The sequence below is a fragment of the Anolis carolinensis genome, unplaced genomic scaffold (assembly GCF_035594765.1).
Source record: "Anolis carolinensis isolate JA03-04 unplaced genomic scaffold, rAnoCar3.1.pri scaffold_7, whole genome shotgun sequence".
NCBI classification, from domain to species: Eukaryota; Metazoa; Chordata; class Lepidosauria; order Squamata; family Dactyloidae; genus Anolis; species Anolis carolinensis.
The window spans coordinates 28,309,982-28,330,044 of record NW_026943818.1 but is presented as its reverse complement, the minus strand read 5'-3'; the positions used below and the strand labels follow the sequence as shown (position 1 = coordinate 28,330,044).

The following is a 20,063-nucleotide window of genomic DNA, read 5'->3' as shown; positions in this document are numbered from 1 at the left end:
GGTATTGTTGTAATGTTTATTGATTTTGTTAGTGCAGGTTTGAAAAAGAAGCAGTTAGTCTGTGCCCTGATGAGGTACAGGGAAGACTGACCCTCAGTTGAAGGGATCAGGGAGACTCAAATACTTATTTTTGAGTCAATTTAAAATAAGTTTGGTGACTTATTTTAAGGTAGTCTGTTCCCTGATGAGATACAGTGAAGACTGAACCTCAGTTGAAGGGATCAGGAAGACTAAAATGCTTACTTTTGAGTCAATTTAAAATAAGTTTGGTGACTTATTTTAAGGTAGTCTGTGCCCAGATGAGATACAGTGAAGACCCCTCAGTTGAAGGGATCAGGGAGACTCAAATGCTTACTTTTGAGTCAATTTAAAATAAGTTTGGTGACTTATTTTAAGGTAGTTGTGTCCTGATGAGGTACAGTGAAGACTGACCCTCAGTTGAAGGGATCAGGGAGACTCAAATGCTTATTTTTGAGTCAATTTAAAATAAGTTTGGTGACTTATTTTAAAGTAGTTGTGCCCTGATGAGATGCAGCGAAGATTGATGCTCAGTTGAAGGGATCAGGGAAATTCAAATGCTTATTTTTGAGTCAATTTAAAATAAGTTTGGTGACTTATTTTAAGGTAGTCTGTCCCATGATGAGGTACAGGGAAGACTGACCCTCAGTTGAAGGGATCAGGGAGACTCAAATACTTATTTTTGAGTCAATTTAAAATAAGTTTGGTGACTTATTTTAAGGTAGTCTGTGCTTTGATGAGGTACAGTGAAGACTGACCCTCAGTTGAAGGGATCAGGGAGACTCAAATGCTTATTTTGAGTCAATTTAAAATAAATTTGGTGACTTATTTTAAGGTAGTCTGTGCCCTGATGAGATACAGTGAAGACCCCTCAGTTGAAGGGATCAGGGAGACTCAAATGCTTATTTTTGAGTCAATTTAAAATAAGTTTGGTGACTTATTTTAAGGTAGTTGTGCCCTGATGAGATGCAGTGAAGATTGACGCTCATTTGAAGGGATCAGGGAGACTCAAATGCTTATTTTTGAGTCAATTTAAAATAAGTTTGGTGACTTATTTTAAGGTAGTCTGTGGCTTGATGAGGTACAGTGAAGACTGACCCTCAGTTGAAGGGATCAGGGAGACTCAAATGCTTATTTTTGAGTCAATTTAAAATAAGTTTGGTGACTTATTTTAAGGTAGTCTGTCTCTTGATGAGGAACAGATAATCTGTGATTGTAATTCACAGGGTGACTGCAGTTTAGAGCAGTAAAGAAAGAAGTGACATTTCAAGAAGTTGGAAACACCTCATTCTAGCTTTGCAACTGTTAACCAAAGTGCCTCTAAGGAGAAAGTTACTGTAACCATTAAGCTTTGTGCCAGAAATGGGAATTATTTGTTGGCCAGGTGGAATAGCAGTGAATAACCTTGCAGCGTGAAAGTCTGGCCGTTTTGTGGAGTGGTTGGAGTCGTAGCATTAATCAAAGAGGCGCTTTGAAGTGGTGGGTACTTCCTTAGTAGGGGAATAATTCTTGTTTGGCCAGATTGAATGGTATTGAATAGGTTTGTAGGTGAAAAGCCTGGTCGGTTTGCACATAGGGTATTGTTGCTAGGCGAGATTGAATGGGACAGAGTAGTGTTGTGGTTTCAAAGTTTGGGGGTTTTGTATGTAGGGGAAATGTTGGTTGGCCTGGTTGAAAAGTATTGAATAGCCTTGATGGTTGTAAGCCTGGTCGGTTTTGACCTTGCGGAATCCTTGGTTGATCAGTTTGAATAGTAGGAATTAATAGTGTCGGTGTGGGAGGTTTGAATGGTGGAATTATCCACCTTGATTAGTTTTTAATGGCCTTGCAGGTTGAAAGGGTGTTTGTTTACTGTCTGGAGGAATGTTTTGTTGGGAAGTGTTAGCTGGCCCTGATTGTTTCGTTTGTAGAATTCCCAATTTCCCTGCTTTCCGAGTGTTGGTCTTTATTTTGTCTCCTGGTTTTAGAGATTGTGTTGTTTTCTATTATGATACCATAGTAAGTCTTATATATTATATTTATAATGTGATATTAGGTGGTTAGAATTGGATTATATGAGGTCAGTTGTACCTAGTTGTATAAAATGTAGACTGAACTGGATTAGATGGCAGTGTAGAGTGAAGGCGATGTCCTAGATCAGGGGTCCCCAAACTAAGGCCCGGGGGCCGGATGCGGCCCTCCAAGGTCATTTACCTGGCCCCTGCCCTCAGTTTTATAATATAATATTTTTATATCAGTTTTAATAATATATTATATATACATATGATATTGATAATAATATTATCATGTTATACAATATAATACTAATAATACCATATAATAATATTAATTATATGTTATATATTACATATAATATTACAGTATAGTGGTATAGTTCAATATGATGATATATAATGTTAATATTGTGCTATGCTAATAATGTAATATATTGTACGTACAGCTGCTCCAAGTCCCCTTCGGGGTGAGAAGGGTGGGATATAAATGTAGTAAATAAATGTAGTAAATGAATAAATAAATAATTTTTGACTTAGGCTCGCCCAAAGTCTGATATGACTTGAAGGCACACAACAACAACAGCAATCCTAATTAACTTGACTATCTCATTGGCTAGAAGCAGGCCCACGCTTCCCATTGAAATCCTGATAGGTTTATGTTGGTTAAAATTGTTTTCATTTTTAAATATTGTATTGTTCTTTCATTGTTGTTGTTGTTTTGCATTACAAATAAGACATTTGCAGTATGCATAGGAATTTGTTGGATTTTTTTTCCAAATGATAATTCGGCCCCTCAACAGTCTGAAGGATTGTGGACCGGCCCTCTGCTTTAAAAGTTTGGGGACCCCTGTCCTAGAGGAATATTATTTAGAATGCCAAGGTAGATAATCCAGTTTAAAGGAGATATTGGCAGATGTGCCTTGGTATTCTGGGTTATATTGTTGAGTGTAGACTGCCACATCATGGAGTTGAAATCAGATAATTTGTTTTTAGTGTAATTGTGTTGTATCTTACTTGAGGCGGGGATGATTGATTGTGTTGGCAATTTTTGAGTTTTGGGGTTTTGTTGTTTTGTGAGTCGCCGTGATGCCACAAGCCTTTTATATATATAGATAGATAGATTTCCCCTTTGGGTCAGATAAAACTGGGTTTGAGAGCCTGCCAAGAAGCCGCCCTTTTCTGCCCTGGCTAATCCTGGCAGTGATTTCATGAGCAGACACTTTCACAAAGAGATAAAAGAAAGACAAGGCAGCCAAACAAGGAGAGGACATTGAAAACTTGGCACAAACTGAAGCCTGAAGGTTATATTCACATGTACAGATCTATTATAATAACACTATTAGTCTATTATTATTATTATTATTATTATTATTATTATTATTATTATTATTATTATTATTATTATGACACAGCAAACAAGATAGATATGCTGGATTTCATATCACAAAATCACAAGTCGAACTCATCCCAAGTGTCTAGGACTGTGTGATGTGTTTTCGGATGATGCTGCAGATCCCAGTCGGGTGGCCTTTTGCAGTTGGTGGGAGGGGTTTGAGTGTAGACTGCCACATAATGAAGTTGAAATCAGATAATCTGTATTTTCTAGGGTCAATAGTATGGATGAGGTCTAAATGCAGGTTGTCTGTGCCCTGGGATACAGGCGTGGGCCAACTTGGGCCTTTGCTGCAGGTGGTTTGGACTTCAACTCCCAGCATTCGTAACAGCCTGAGTCCCTTTTGTTTTCTCTCTCAGAAGCTTAAGGTGTTAGGAATGTTGAGAGTTGAAGTCAAGGCTCAAGGCTGGAGGGAAGGCTCAAGGCTGGTCGCCTGTTGTGGTTGTTGCTGTTGTGATTGTTGCTGTTGTGATTGTGTTTTTAGCGTAATTGTGTTGTATCTTACTTGAGGCGGGGATGATTGATTGTGTTGGCAATTTTTGAGTTTGGAGGTTTTGGGGTTTTGTTGTTTTGTGAGTCGCCGTGATGCCAAAAGCCTTTTATATATATTTACTAGCTGTGCCCGGCCACGCACTGCTGTGGCGTTGTCTGGTGGTGTTGGTGAGAAATTGTTGAGGTAGTGGTGGTATTGAATGTCCGTTGTATGGTTGTCTTTATGTTTAGTATGTATTTGGTTGTTTGTGTACTGTGAAAGTGGTGGGAGTAGAGGGGGTCTTTGTCGCTGTGTAGTATTGTATAGTATGCATACGTTGTCCAAGTGTTGTGAATGGTTAGATTGTGTCTTGGTGCATAGTAGAAAGGGTTGGGGTGGATGGCCGTTAGGGGTGTGTCCAAATTATTGGATGGTATAGTTCTATGATGATGATTATTATTATTGTTGTTGCTGTTATCATCATTATTATTATCTTTATTATCATCATTATTATTATATATTGGGTGGATGGCCATCTGTCAGGAGTGTTTGGATTGTGTGGTCTTGCATGGTAGAAGGAGGTTGTACTGGATGATTCTTAGGGCTGTCTGCAAACATTAGGATTCCGTGTTATTAGTATTATTATTATCAAGAGGCTGTATGGCCATCTGTTGGGAATGTTTGGATTGTGTTCTCCATGGCAGGAAGGGGTTGGACTGGATGGGCTTTAGGGGTCTCTCCTATTTCTGTGACTGTAGGATTCTATTATTATTTTTATGGTGGAGATTGTGGAGATATTGGCTGGCCACGGACGATGGGCGGGCGCTAGGACCCAGGGGACAGCTTTTCCCCATTGCCTGCCTTCCCTCTTTCCTGCTGGCCATTATACTTTCTCTTTCCCTCCCAGTATGGCTCCGGATGGTGCGTTGTGGGTTCTGTCCATGTGGAGGTGCGTGAAGTGATTTTGTGTTGTTTCAACCTTAAGGCGTGGATGATGGGTTGTGTTGTCAAATTTCGAGGTTGGGGGGCCTTTACTTTAGTTGTTTTGCTCGGTGCCGCGATTCCATCACCCTTTTATATATCTAGATAAATTAAATAAACATTCCGACGTCTCTTCTCCGCAGTGATGTAAATAATAAATAAATTTAAAAAATGTGCCCTAACGTTGAATCTGGGGGCTCGTCCGGGATCACGTTGCACAACGTTGCCTCTTTCCTCCCGCAGAACAACGAGAAGCAGATGCGGCAGCTCTCGGTCATCCCGCCCATGATGTTCGACGCGGAGCAGCGGCGGGTCAAGTTCATCAACATGAACGGCCTGATGGAGGACCCCATGAAGGTCTACAAGGACCGGCAGTTCATGAACGTCTGGACCGACCACGAGAAGGAGATCTTCAAAGAAAAGTAAAGTTCGGGTGGCTTTTGTTTGGCTTGGCCTTGAAAACTTCACCGTTATATTTATTACAGCCTTTGTAATAATAATAATAATAATAATAATAATAATAATAATAATAATAATAATAATAATATGGTAATTATATCTATCTATATAAAATGTTCTGACCGTTTCTGCTTTAAGGTAAACAGCAAAACTAAACACCCCAAACCCACGAAACTTGGCCACAAAAGGCATGGTCCTCCCCGCCGTGTTTAGACATCAAAAAAATGAGAAAAATAAAGTCCTAATTAGAGGGAGAGGAATAATTGTTTTTATCCAATTGCTGCCAGTTACAAGGCTAAGCTCTGCCCATTTGGTCTCCTAGCAACCCACTCATCCCAGGGGACAGGCAGAGTTAGGCCTCACTTAGGCCTCTTCCACATCTATATATATATATATATATATATATGTACTAGCTGTGCCCGGCCACGCGTTGCTGTGGCAAAGTGGTAGTGGTATTGGTTAAAAATTGTTGTGTAATTTTTATTTGACGTTATTTGTATTTTTAATTAATTTTATTGTAAGTTATCTTTTTATTTATCATATTTTATTATTTTCTTGCATAATTTTTAGTTATTTTTTGTTATTATGGTATTTTATTGTATTAATTTTTTAGTGTTTTTAATTATTTTTAGTGTTTTTTATTTTTTTTATTGGGTTGCTAGGATACCAAGTTGGAGGAGCTTAGCCTTCTAACTGGCAGCAATTGGATAAAAACTATTATTCCTCTCTCTCTAATTAGGACTTTATTTTTCTTTTCTTTTTGTTGTATCAACCTAGAGCCGTGGATGATGGGTTGTGTTGTCAAATTTCGAGGTTGGGGGGCCTGTGGTTTTCTAGTTTTGTGGGTCGCTGTGATGCCATCACTCTTTTATATATATAGATATATAAAATGAATTTATTATATTATAATTTTCCAATAAATATAATATTATAATATACTAATAATAGCTAGTATACAGATAATCTGTATCTTATAGGCAGTGTGGAAGAGGCCTAAGAGAGGCCTAACTCTGCCTGTTCCCTGGGCTGAGTGGGTTGCTAGGAGACCAAGTGCTTGTTTTGTCCTAGGCCGAAATGTCATTACCCTTCTATATATATAGATTGTCATATTACAACAATATATTCAATATATGTACAGTAGAGTCTCACTTATCCAACACTCGCTTATCCAACGTTCTGGATTATCCAACGCATTTTTGTAGTCAATGTTTTCAATACATCGTGATATTTTGGTGCTAAATTCGTAAATACAGTAATTACTACATAGCATTACTGCGTATTGAACTACGTTTTCTGTAAAATTTGTTGTATAACATGATGTTTTGGTGCTTAATTTGTAAAATCATAACCTAATTTGATGTTTAATAGGCTTTTCCTTAATCCCTCCTTATTATCCAACATATTCGCTTATCCAACATTCTGCCGGCCCGTTTATGTTGGATAAGTGAGACTCTACTGTATTATTACTATATTATACTAAAATTTATTTATGACATTTCGGCCTAGGACAAAACAACCACTTGGTCTCCTAGCAACCCACTCAGCCCAGGGAACAGGCAGAGTTAGGCCTCACTTAGGCCTCTTCCACACTGCCTATAAAATACAGATTATCTGATTTTCACTGGATTATATGGCAGTGTAGACTCAAGGCCCTTCCACACAGCTATATAATAATAATAATAATAATAATAATAATAATAATAATAATAATAATAATAATTTTATTTTTATACCCCGCCCCATCTCCCCGAAGGGACTCAGGGCCACAATAAAAACAAAGCAATAAAAACAATAACGTGTTGTCGAAGGCTTTCATGGCCGGGATCACAGGGTTGTTGTATGTCTTTCGGGCTGTGTGGCCATGTTCCAGAAGCATTCTCTCCTGACGTTTCGCCCACATCTATGGCAGGCATCCTCAGAGGTTGTGAGGTATGGAGAAAACTAAGCAAAGAGGTAAATATATATCTGTGGAAAGTCTAGGGTGACTCCCCAAAATCCACAAGGACTCCATCCCACTCAGACCCATTGTAAGTGCCATTGGATCGCCGACTTACAACCTGGCAAAATTTCTGGCTACACAGCTACAAACCCACATTGGGCTCACTACACATTATATCAAGGACTCTACACACTTTATAGAAAAGATCAGCAACCTCAATCTAAGCACCAAGGACATCCTGATCAGCTTTGATGTGGTGTCCCTTTTTACCAAAGTCCCAGTAGCTGACACCCTCACACTAATCAAACAAAACTTCCCAGAAGACATCACAGCCCTGTTTCACCATTGCCTCACCACTAGCTACTTTCAGTGGGACACTGGATTCTATGAACAGAAGGATGGAGTGGCCATGGGGAGCCCTCTCAGCCCAGTAGTAGCAAATTTCTATATGGAATACTTTGAAAAACAGGCCCTAGAAACAGCACCAAAAAAGCCAACTGTTTGGTTCAGATACGTAGATGACACCTTCACAATTTGGAGCCATGGAGAGGAAGAACTCAGCAAGTTCCGGGACCATCTTAACAGCATCCACCCAAACATCCAATTCACCATGGAAAAAGAAAAGGAAGGAAATCTGCCATTTCTAGATGTTCTGGTCATCCGCAAACCCAATCAACAATTGGGCCACACAGTTTACAGAAAACCTACACACACAGATAGATACCTTCATAAAAACTCCAATCATCACCCAAGTCAAAAAAGGAGCACAATCAAAGCCCTGACAGACCATGCACAAAGAATCTGCGAACCTCACCTCCTCCAAGGTGAACTCAACCACCTAAACTGGGCTCTACAGGCCAATGGATACTCCACCACAGACATCAGAAGAGCTGCAAGGCCAAGAACAAGCCATGAGAGTCAAGACAAAGATCCACCCAGAGGAAAGGTGTCCTTACCATACATCAAGGGAACTACTGACCGCATAGGGAAGCTGATGAAGAAGCACAACCTACAAACTATCTACAAACCCACGAAGAAAATCCAACAAATGCTACGGTCAGCGAAGGACAAGAGGGATCCTCTCTCTTCTGCAGGAGTCTACCGGATACCATGCAGCTGTGGACAAGTCTACATAGGGACCACCAAACGCAGCATTGCCCAAACAAGAGTCAAAGAACATGAAAGGCACTGCAGACTAATTCAACCAGAGAAATCAGCCATAGCAGAGCATTTGATGAACCAGCCTGGACACAGAATACTATTTGAGAACACAAAAATGCTGGACCATTCTAACAACTATCATGTCAGACTACACAGAGAAGCCATTGAAATCCACAAGCATGTGGACAACTTCAACAGAAAGGAAGAAACCATGAAAATGAACAAAATCTGGCTACCAGTATTACAAAACTCAAGAATCAGAACAGTAAATAAAAAGCAATACTCTGAAAACAGAGGACTTCCAGACATGAATCAACCTAGGGCAGTTAACGACTCTAAACAAAGGATGCCCCAGAGGCAGGAAGAAGACAGCAGATAAGCTTTTCAATGCTAATTAAAGTGATTAACTACACACATTCACACTGACCTCTCTCACCCTAGACTTTCCACAGATATATATTTACCTCTTTGCTTAGTTTTCTCCATACCTCACAACCTCTGAGGATGCCTGCCATAGATGTGGGCGAAACGTCAGGAGAGAATGCTTCTGGAACATGGCCACACAGCCCGAAAGACATACAACAACCCAAAAACAATAACAATAAAAACCTGTCATAATACGAACTAATTACTGTGGTAGAATAAAACAGAACAATATAATCTCTACAACCAGGACCGTCAATAAAGAGCAACACTCTGAAAGCAGGGAAATTGGGAATTCCAGAAAGGAAACAGTCAGGGCCAGCTAACACCTCCCAACAAAGGATTCCCCCAGGCAGGAGGCAGCCAGGCTTTGAAGCTGCAAGGCCATTAAATGCTAATCAAGGTGCCGCAATGCCTGGCCGGGCACAGTTTATATATATATATATATATATATATATATATATATATATATAAAAATATAAATAAATAATATCGGAAACATTATTGCTCATAACATGGCTCATAATAATCAGAACACTATGCAGCTAGTAAGATTTATATTTATAATAATAAAAAAAACTTAATTTTTATCTTTGTTACTGTTATATTTTTGTTATCGTTGTTACTAGGAGGAGACGAGTAAAAAGTATTATTATTACAATATTTTTATTATTGGGAGAAGAGAACTTAAAAGTGGAATCATTTGGAAATTGACCTTTTTTCTCTGTTTATTATCATATTGTTGTTATAATATTATTATTAGGAGGAAAGTAACTTGGGTAACAACTAAAGTTTATTATTATTATTATTTTATTATGAGGAGGAGAAAGTTGGGTCCCAAGTAAAATTAATTATTATTTTATTAGGAGGAGAAAGTTGGGTCTCAAGTAAAATTTATTATTATTATTATTATTTTATTATGAGGAGGAGAAAGTTGGGTTTCAAGTAAAATTTATTATTATTATTATTATTTTATTATGAGGAGGAGAAAGTTGGGTCTCAAGTAAAATTTATTATTATTATTATTATTATTATTATTATTATGAGGAGGAGAAAGTTGGGTCTCAAGTAAAATTTATTATTATTATTAATAGTAGGAGAGAAAGTCAAGTATCTAGTAGAATTTATTATTATTAGGAGGAGAGAAAGTTGAATATCAAGTAAAATTATTATTATTTTATTAGGAAGAGAGAAAGTTGAGTCTCAAGTAAAATATATTATTATTATTATTGTAATTAGAAAAGGAATTCAAAATGTTGTTGGAATAATTGGGAAATTTGATCTTTACTGTGTTTTTAACAGGTTCGTCCAGCATCCAAAGAACTTTGGCCTAATTGCTTCTTACTTAGAAAGAAAGGTAAGAATATATAATATAATAATAATAATAATACTATATTATTATTACTATTATTAATAACAATATATTATTATTAATAATAACAATATATTAATATAATATGTTAATATATATTATTTACAATATATCAATAATAATATATATTATAATATATAATAATAATAATCTATTATTATTATTACTATTATTACTAGTATATATTATTAATAATATATATTATAATATATAATACCCTATTATTACTACTATTATTTACAATATATATCAATAATAATATATATTATAATATATAATAATCTATTATTACTATTATTTACAATATATATCAATAATATATATTATAATATATAATAATAATAATCTATTATTATTATTACTATTATTACTAGTATATATTATTAATAATATATATTATAATATATAATACCCTATTATTATTACTATTATTTACAAAACTATACTATAATAATTTAAAATATGTTATTATTACTATTATTACTAATACAGTAGAGTCTCACTTATCCAAGCCTCGCTTATCCAAGCTTCTGGATAATCCAAGCCATTTTTGTAGTCAATGTTTTCAATATATCATGATATTTTGGTGCTAAATTCGTAAATACAGTAATTACAACATAACATTACTGCATATTGAACTATATCTGTTCAATGATGTTTTGGTGCTTAATTTGTAAAATCATAACCTAATTTGATGCTTAATAGGCTTTTCCTTAGTCCCTCCTTATTATCCAAGATATTCGCTTATCCAAGCTTCTGCCAGCCCGTTTAGCTTGGATAAGTGAGACTCTACTGTATATATATTTAATAATAATATACATTATAATATATAATAATCTATTATTATTTACAATATATATCAATAATAATATACATTATAATATATAATAATCTATTATTATTTACAATATATATCAATAATAACATATATTATAATATATAATAATAATATTATTATTACTAGTATATATATTTAATAAAAATATACATTATAATATATAATAATGTATTATTATTAACAATATAAATCAATAATAATATATATTATATAATAATACTATAATATATTGTTATTATTATTTGCAACATTTATATCCCGCCCTCTCTCGCCCCGAAGGTGACTTGCAAGTTATATGTACTACATACAATATATTATATTACCAATATTGTATTAGGAATATTATATTCCTGTATTGTGCTATACACTATAATGCATTATTAGTAATTTTATATGTAATATATAATATACAGTTATAATAGTGTATCATTATGATATTGTATTACGTTATACTATTATCAACATTATATGTATATACAATATATTATATTACTAGCCTAGCACATTGTCAGCATTATATAGTATTATATTGTACTATATACCACTATACTGCAGTATTATGAGATATATTTATATTGCTTTTTTGGGGAAAGTAAAAATAAAGTTATTATTATTATTGTTATTATAAAGTTAATGTTTTAAACACATTTTCAGAACGTCCCGGACTGCGTCCTGTACTACTACCTGACCAAGAAGAACGAAAACTACAAGGCCTTGGTGCGGCGTAACTACGGCAAGCGGCGTGGGAGGAACCAGGTATGTCGAGGCTATTTTACAATATTTTACTATTATTTTAATTGAAATCTTGGCTTTAAGTTCCTTGCGTCGGGTCAGAAACTGGAGAGACGTTTTTCTCTTGCGTCTATATATTACCTCGGTTGGTTGTCCGTTCTTTTTTCCCCGATTGTTGACGTTATATTTTCCATTGCGGCTTCAGATACTTTGCGGCTCTTTAGCTTGGCATAATAAACCTACTGGTATCTATGAGTGCGGATGGCCATCTGTCGGGAGGGCTTTGATGGTGTCCTGCTTGGCATAGACCTGCTGGTATTTATGAATATGGATGGCCATCTGTCGGGAGGGCTTTGATGGTGCCCTGGTGGGCATAGACCTGCAGATATGTATAGCCTCCTCCGTAGACTTACATAGCTCTATGAGTGTGGATGGCCATCTATAGGGAGGGCTTTGATGGTGTCCTGCTTGGCATAAACCTTCTAATATCTACAAGTGTAGATGGGCATCTGTCGGGAGGGCTTTGATGGTGCCCTGCCTGACATAAACCTGTTGATATCTCTTACGTGTGGATGGCCATTTGTTGGGAAGGTTTCGATGGTGCCCTACTTGGAATAAACCTGCTGATATCTTTAAGTATGGATGGCCATCTGTCGGGAAGGCTTTGATGGTGCCCTGCTTGGCATAGACGTGTCAGTATCTGCGACCGGATGGCCCTCTGTCAGGAAGGCTTTGATGGTGCCCTGCTTGGCATAGACGTGTCAGTATCTGCAACTGGATGGCCTTCTGTCGGGAAGGCTTTGATGGTGCCCTGCTTGGCATAGACGTGTCAGTATCTGCGACGGGATGGCCCTCTGTCGGGAAGGCTTTGATGGTGCCCTGCTTGGCATAGACATGTCAGTATCTGCGACTGGATGGCCCTCTGTCGGGAAGGCTTTGATGGTGTCCTGCTTGGCATAGACGTGTCAGTATCTGCGACTGGATGGCCCTCTGTCGGGAAGGCTTTGATGGTGCCCTGCTTGGCATAGACGTGTCAGTATCTGCAACTGGATGGCCTTCTGTCGGGAAGGCTTTGATGGTGTCCTGCTTGGCATAGACGTGTCAGTATCTGCGACTGGATGGCCTTCTGTCGGGAAGGCTTTGATGGTGCCCTGCTTGGCATAGACGTGTCAGTATCTGCAACTGGATGGCCTTCTGTCGGGAAGGCTTTGATGGTGCCCTGCTTGGCATAGACGTGTCAGTATCTGCGACTGGATGGCCTTCTGTCGGGAAGGCTTTGATGGTGCCCTGCTTGGCATAGACGTGTCAGTATCTGCAACTGGATGGCCTTCTGTCGGGAAGGCTTTGATGGTGCCCTGCTTGGCATAGACGTGTCAGTATCTGCGACTGGATGGCCTTCTGTCGGGAAGGCTTTGATGGTGCCCTGCTTGGCATAGACGTGTCAGTATCTGCAACTGGATGGCCTTCTGTCGGGAAGGCTTTGATGGTGCCCTGCTTGGCATAGACGTGTCAGTATCTGCAACTGGATGGCCCTCTGTCGGGAAGGCTTTGATGGTGCCCTGCTTGGCATAGACGTGTCAGTATCTGCAACTGGATGGCCTTCTGTCGGGAAGGCTTTGATGGTGCCCTGCTTGGCATAGACGTGTCAGTATCTGCAACTGGATGGCCTTCTGTCGGGAAGGCTTTGATGGTGCCCTGCTTGGCATAGACGTGTCAGTATCTGCAACTGGATGGCCTTCTGTCGGGAAGGCTTTGATGGTGCCCTGCTTGGCATAGACGTGTCAGTATCTGCAACTGGATGGCCTTCTGTCGGGAAGGCTTTGATGGTGCCCTGCTTGGCATAGACGTGTCAGTATCTGCAACTGGATGGCCCTCTGTCGGGAAGGCTTTGATGGTGCCCTGCTTGGCATAGACGTGTCAGTATCTGCAACTGGATGGCCTTCTGTCGGGAAGGCTTTGATGGTGCCCTGCTTGGCATAGACGTGTCAGTATCTGCAACTGGATGGCCTTCTGTCGGGAAGGCTTTGATGGTGCCCTGCTTGGCATAGACGTGTCAGTATCTGCAACTGGATGGCCTTCTGTCGGGAAGGCTTTGATGGTGCCCTGCTTGGCATAGACGTGTCAGTATCTGCAACTGGATGGCCCTCTGTCAGGAAGGCTTTGATGGTGCCCTGCTTGGCATAGACGTGTCAGTATCTGCGACTGGATGGCCCTCTGTCAGGAAGGCTTTGATGGTGCCCTGCTTGTCAGAGACGTGTCAGTATCTGTGACTGGATGGCCTTCTGTCAGGAAGGCTTTGATGGTGCCCTGCTTGGCATAGACGTGTCAGTATCTGCAACTGGATGGCCCTCTGTCAGGAAGGCTTTGATGGTGCCCTGCTTGGCATAGACGTGTCAGTATCTGCGACTGGATGGCCCTCTGTCAGGAAGGCTTTGATGGTGCCCTGCTTGTCAGAGACGTGTCAGTATCTGCGACTGGATGGCCCTCTGTCAGGAAGGCTTTGATGGTGCCCTGCTTGGCATAGACGTGTCAGTATCTGCGACTGGATGGCCTTCTGTCGGGAAGGCTTTGATGGTGCCCTGCTTGTCAGAGACGTGTCAGTATCTGTGACTGGATGGCCCTCTGTCAGGAAGGCTTTGATGGTGCCCTGCTTGTCAGAGACGTGTCAGTATCTGTGACTGGATGGCCCTCTGTCGGGAAGGCTTTGATGGTGCCCTGCTTGGCATAGACGTGTCAGTATCTGTGCCTGGATGGCCCTCTGTCGGGAAGGCTTTGATGGTGCCCTGCGTGGCATAGACGTGTCAGTATCTGTGACTGGATGGCCCTCTGTCGGGAAGGCTTTGATGGTGCCCTGCTTGGCATAGACGTGTCAGTATCTGTGACTGGATGGCCCTCTGTCGGGAAGGCTTTGATGGTGCCCTGCTTGGCATAGACGTGTCAGTATCTGCGACCGGATGGCCTTCTGTCGGGAAGGCTTTGATGGTGTCCTGCTTGGCATAGACGTGTCAGTATCTGCGACTGGATGGCCTTCTGTCGGGAAGGCTTTGATGGTGCCCTGCTTGGCATAGACGTGTCAGTATCTGCGACTGGATGGCCTTCTGTCGGGAAGGCTTTGATGGTGCCCTGCTTGGCATAGACGTGTCAGTATCTGCGACTGGATGGCCTTCTGTCGGGAAGGCTTTGATGGTGTCCTGCTTGGCATAGACGTGTCAGTATCTGCGACCGGATGGCCTTCTGTCGGGAAGGCTTTGATGGTGCCCTGCTTGGCATAGACGTGTCAGTATCTGCGACTGGATGGCCTTCTGTCGGGAAGGCTTTGATGGTGCCCTGCTTGGCATAGACGTGTCAGTATCTGCGACTGGATGGCCTTCTGTCGGGAAGGCTTTGATGGTGCCCTGCTTGGCATAGACGTGTCAGTATCTGCGACTGGATGGCCTTCTGTCGGGAAGGCTTTGATGGTGCCCTGCTTGGCATAGACGTGTCAGTATCTGCGACTGGATGGCCTTCTGTCGGGAAGGCTTTGATGGTGCCCTGCTTGGCATAGACGTGTCAGTATCTGCGACTGGATGGCCTTCTGTCGGGAAGGCTTTGATGGTGCCCTGCTTGGCATAGACGTGTCAGTATCTGCGACTGGATGGCCTTCTGTCGGGAAGGCTTTGATGGTGCCCTGCTTGGCATAGACGTGTCAGTATCTGCGACCGGATGGCCTTCTGTCGGGAAGGCTTTGATGGTGTCCTGCTTGGCATAGACGTGTCAGTATCTGCGACTGGATGGCCTTCTGTCGGGAAGGCTTTGATGGTGCCCTGCTTGGCATAGACGTGTCAGTATCTGCGACTGGATGGCCTTCTGTCGGGAAGGCTTTGATGGTGCCCTGCTTGGCATAGACGTGTCAGTATCTGCGACTGGATGGCCTTCTGTCGGGAAGGCTTTGATGGTGCCCTGCTTGGCATAGACGTGTCAGTATCTGCGACTGGATGGCCTTCTGTCGGGAAGGCTTTGATGGTGCCCTGCTTGGCATAGACGTGTCAGTATCTGCGACTGGATGGCCTTCTGTCGGGAAGGCTTTGATGGTGCCCTGCTTGGCATAGACGTGTCAGTATCTGCGACTGGATGGCCTTCTGTCGGGAAGGCTTTGATGGTGCCCTGCTTGGCATAGACGTGTCAGTATCTGCGACTGGATGGCCTTCTGTCGGGAAGGCTTTGATGGTGCCCTGCTTGGCATAGACGTGTCAGTATCTGCGACTGGATGGCCTTCTGTCGGGAAGGCTTTGATGGTGCCCTGCTTGGCATAGACGTGTCAGTATCTGCGACCGGATGGCCTTCTGTCGGGAAGGCTTTGATGGTGTCCTGCTTGGCATAGACGTGTCAGTATCTGCGACTGGATGGCCTTCTGTCGGGAAGGCTTTGATGGTGCCCTGCTTGGCATAGACGTGTCAGTATCTGCGACTGGATGGCCTTCTGTCGGGAAGGCTTTGATGGTGTCCTGCTTGGCATAGACGTGTCAGTATCTGCGACTGGATGGCCCTCTGTCGGGAAGGCTTTGATGGTGCCCTGCTTGGCATAGACGTGTCAGTATCTGCGACTGGATGGCCCTCTGTCGGGAAGGCTTTGATGGTGCCCTGCTTGGCATAGACGTGTCAGTATCTGCGACTGGATGGCCTTCTGTCGGGAAGGCTTTGATGGTGCCCTGCTTGGCATAGACGTGTCAGTATCTGCGACCGGATGGCCTTCTGTCGGGAAGGCTTTGATGGTGTCCTGCTTGGCATAGACGTGTCAGTATCTGCGACTGGATGGCCTTCTGTCGGGAAGGCTTTGATGGTGTCCTGCTTGGCATAGACGTGTCAGTATCTGCGACTGGATGGCCTTCTGTCGGGAAGGCTTTGATGGTGTCCTGCTTGGCATAGACGTGTCAGTATCTGCGACCGGATGGCCTTCTGTCGGGAAGGCTTTGATGGTGCCCTGCTTGGCATAGACGTGTCAGTATCTGCGACCGGATGGCCTTCTGTCGGGAAGGCTTTGATGGTGCCCTGCTTGGCATAGACGTGTCAGTATCTGTGACTGGATGGCCCTCTGTCAGGAAGGCTTTGATGGTGTCCTGCTTGGCATAGACGTGTCAGTATCTGTGACCGGATGGCCTTCTGTCGGGAAGGCTTTGATGGTGTCCTGCTTGGCATAGACGTGTCAGTATCTGCGACCGGATGGCCTTCTGTCGGGAAGGCTTTGATGGTGCCCTGCTTGGCATAGACGTGTCAGTATCTGCGACTGGATGGCCTTCTGTCGGGAAGGCTTTGATGGTGCCCTGCTTGGCATAGACGTGTCAGTATCTGCGACCGGATGGCCTTCTGTCGGGAAGGCTTTGATGGTGCCCTGCTTGGCATAGACGTGTCAGTATCTGCGACTGGATGGCCTTCTGTCGGGAAGGCTTTGATGGTGCCCTGCTTGGCATAGACGTGTCAGTATCTGCGACTGGATGGCCTTCTGTCGGGAAGGCTTTGATGGTGCCCTGCTTGGCATAGACGTGTCAGTATCTGCGACCGGATGGCCTTCTGTCGGGAAGGCTTTGATGGTGCCCTGCTTGGCATAGACGTGTCAGTATCTGCGACTGGATGGCCTTCTGTCGGGAAGGCTTTGATGGTGCCCTGCTTGGCATAGACGTGTCAGTATCTGCGACTGGATGGCCCTCTGTCAGGAAGGCTTTGATGGTGCCCTGCTTGGCATAGACGTGTCAGTATCTGCGACCGGATGGCCTTCTGTCGGGAAGGCTTTGATGGTGCCCTGCTTGGCATAGACGTGTCAGTATCTGTGACTGGATGGCCTTCTGTCGGGAAGGCTTTGATGGTGCCCTGCTTGGCATAGACGTGTCAGTATCTGCGACCGGATGGCCTTCTGTCGGGAAGGCTTTGATGGTGCCCTGCTTGGCATAGACGTGTCAGTATCTGCGACTGGATGGCCTTCTGTCGGGAAGGCTTTGATGGTGCCCTGCTTGGCATAGACGTGTCAGTATCTGCGACCGGATGGCCTTCTGTCGGGAAGGCTTTGATGGTGCCCTGCTTGGCATAGACGTGTCAGTATCTGTGACTGGATGGCCTTCTGTCGGGAAGGCTTTGATGGTGCCCTGCTTGGCATAGACGTGTCAGTATCTGCGACCGGATGGCCTTCTGTCGGGAAGGCTTTGATGGTGCCCTGCTTGGCATAGACGTGTCAGTACCTGCGACCGGATGGCCTTCTGTCGGGAAGGCTTTGATGGTGCCCTGCTTGGCATAGACGTGTCAGTATCTGCGACTGGATGGCTGTCAATCAGGAAGGCTTTCCTTTCCAACCCTTGCGATTCCCAGCCGAGCCAGCCGGGGACGTAAACAATGAAGTGCCTAGATTGACAGCCGGGGGAGCCAATCCCAGGCGGGAGTGGGCGGGGCCTGGGAGGCTCACCTCGTGTGACCCTGTCCGGATTAGAAACCTTTCCCGGGACCGTGACGGACAGAGACTGACCGACCGGATGGCCGGCCGGCCTCTCGCCCTCTTCGGCCTCTTCCAGGAATCCTCCCAAGGATGAGATTATAATAATAATAATAATAATAATAATAATAATAACGAGACAATAATAACAATCCTCCTATTATTATTATTATTATTATTATTATTATTATTATTATTATTATTTTTATTATTATTATTATTATTTTGTTATTATTATTATTATTTTCCCTGGACGGCCGATAGATGAGCTGTCAGGTACGTCGGAGGGTGAGGCTCCCTCCGATCGAAGGTTTGTGTCTCTCGGCACATTGTAACGTATAGAATATATATGTCATATATATGTATTATTACAATATATATGCGTGCTTGTGTATTATGTCATAATAATATAATATTATATACATATACAATATATATATATGTGTATTATGTCATAGTAATATAATATATTCATTGTATCATACATTTTATATATGGCTGTTTATATGGTATGAGTGTGTATATGTATGTATTTAATATATGTGTATATAATCTATAGATATATAATATATATATGTATAATATATTTTATATATGTATAATATATAATATATATGTATAACGTATTTTATATATGGGTGTTTTGTGGTATGGGTGTGTATATGTATGTATTTAATATATGTCTATATAATCTATAGATATATAATATATATATGTATAATATATTTTATATATGTATAATATATAATATATATGTATAACGTATTTTATATGTGGGTGTTTTGTGGTATGGGTGTGTATATGTATGTATTTTATATATGTATAATATATATGTATAACGTATTTTATATATGGGTGTTTTGTGGTATGAGTGTGTATATGTATGTATTTAATATATGTGTATATAATCTATAGATATATAATATATATATGTATAATATATTTTATATATATATAATATATAATATATATGTATAACGTATTTTATATATGGGTGTTTTGTGGTATGAGTGTGTATATGTATGTATTTAATATATGTGTCTATAATGTAATCGTATATAATTATATATAATATATATGTATAAGATATTTTATATATGTCCATATGGTATGACTGTTTATATCTATGTATTTAATATATATGTATATAATGTAATAATATATATAATATATAGATATATAATATATATGTCTAATGTATTTTATATATGGGTGCTTATATAGTATCAGTGTGTGTATCTATGTATTTAATATATGTGTATATAATGTAATAATATATAATTATATATAATATATATGTATAATACATTTTATATATGGGTGTTTTGTGGTATGAGTGTGTATGTCTATGTATTTAATATATGTGTCTATAATGTAATCGTATATAATTATATATAATATATATGTATAAGATATTTTATATATGTCCATATGGTATGACTGTTTATATCTATGTATTTAATATATATGTATATAATGTAATAATATATATAATATATAGATATATAATATATATGTCTAATGTATTTTATATATGGGTGTTTATATAGTATCAGTGTGTGTATCTATGTATTTAATATATGTGTATATAATGTAATAATATATAATTATATATAATATATATGTATAATACATTTATATATGGGTGTTTATATGGTATGAGTGTGTATATCTATGTATTTAATATATGTGTATATAATGTAATAATATATATAATCTATAGATATATAATATATATGTATAATATATTTTATATATGTATAATATATTTTATATATGGGTGTTTATATGGTATGAGTGTGTATATCTTTGTATTTGATATATG

At 40.5% G+C, this 20,063-nt stretch overlaps 1 protein-coding gene across 4 annotated transcripts in view; it reads left to right on the top strand.

Moving 5' to 3' along the window:
* The window catches only part of ncor1 (nuclear receptor corepressor 1), a 129,183-nt gene that overhangs the window by 41,421 nt on the left and 67,699 nt on the right, over positions 1-20,063 (top strand). For all 4 annotated transcript variants that reach the window (XM_062960721.1, XM_062960720.1, XM_062960719.1 and 1 more), the window contains 3 exons: positions 5,102-5,280; positions 10,143-10,197; positions 11,705-11,806. In XM_062960721.1, the coding sequence (XP_062816791.1) occupies positions 5,102-5,280; positions 10,143-10,197; positions 11,705-11,806 (336 nt within the window). The remainder of the gene's footprint in view (positions 1-5,101; positions 5,281-10,142; positions 10,198-11,704; positions 11,807-20,063) is intronic.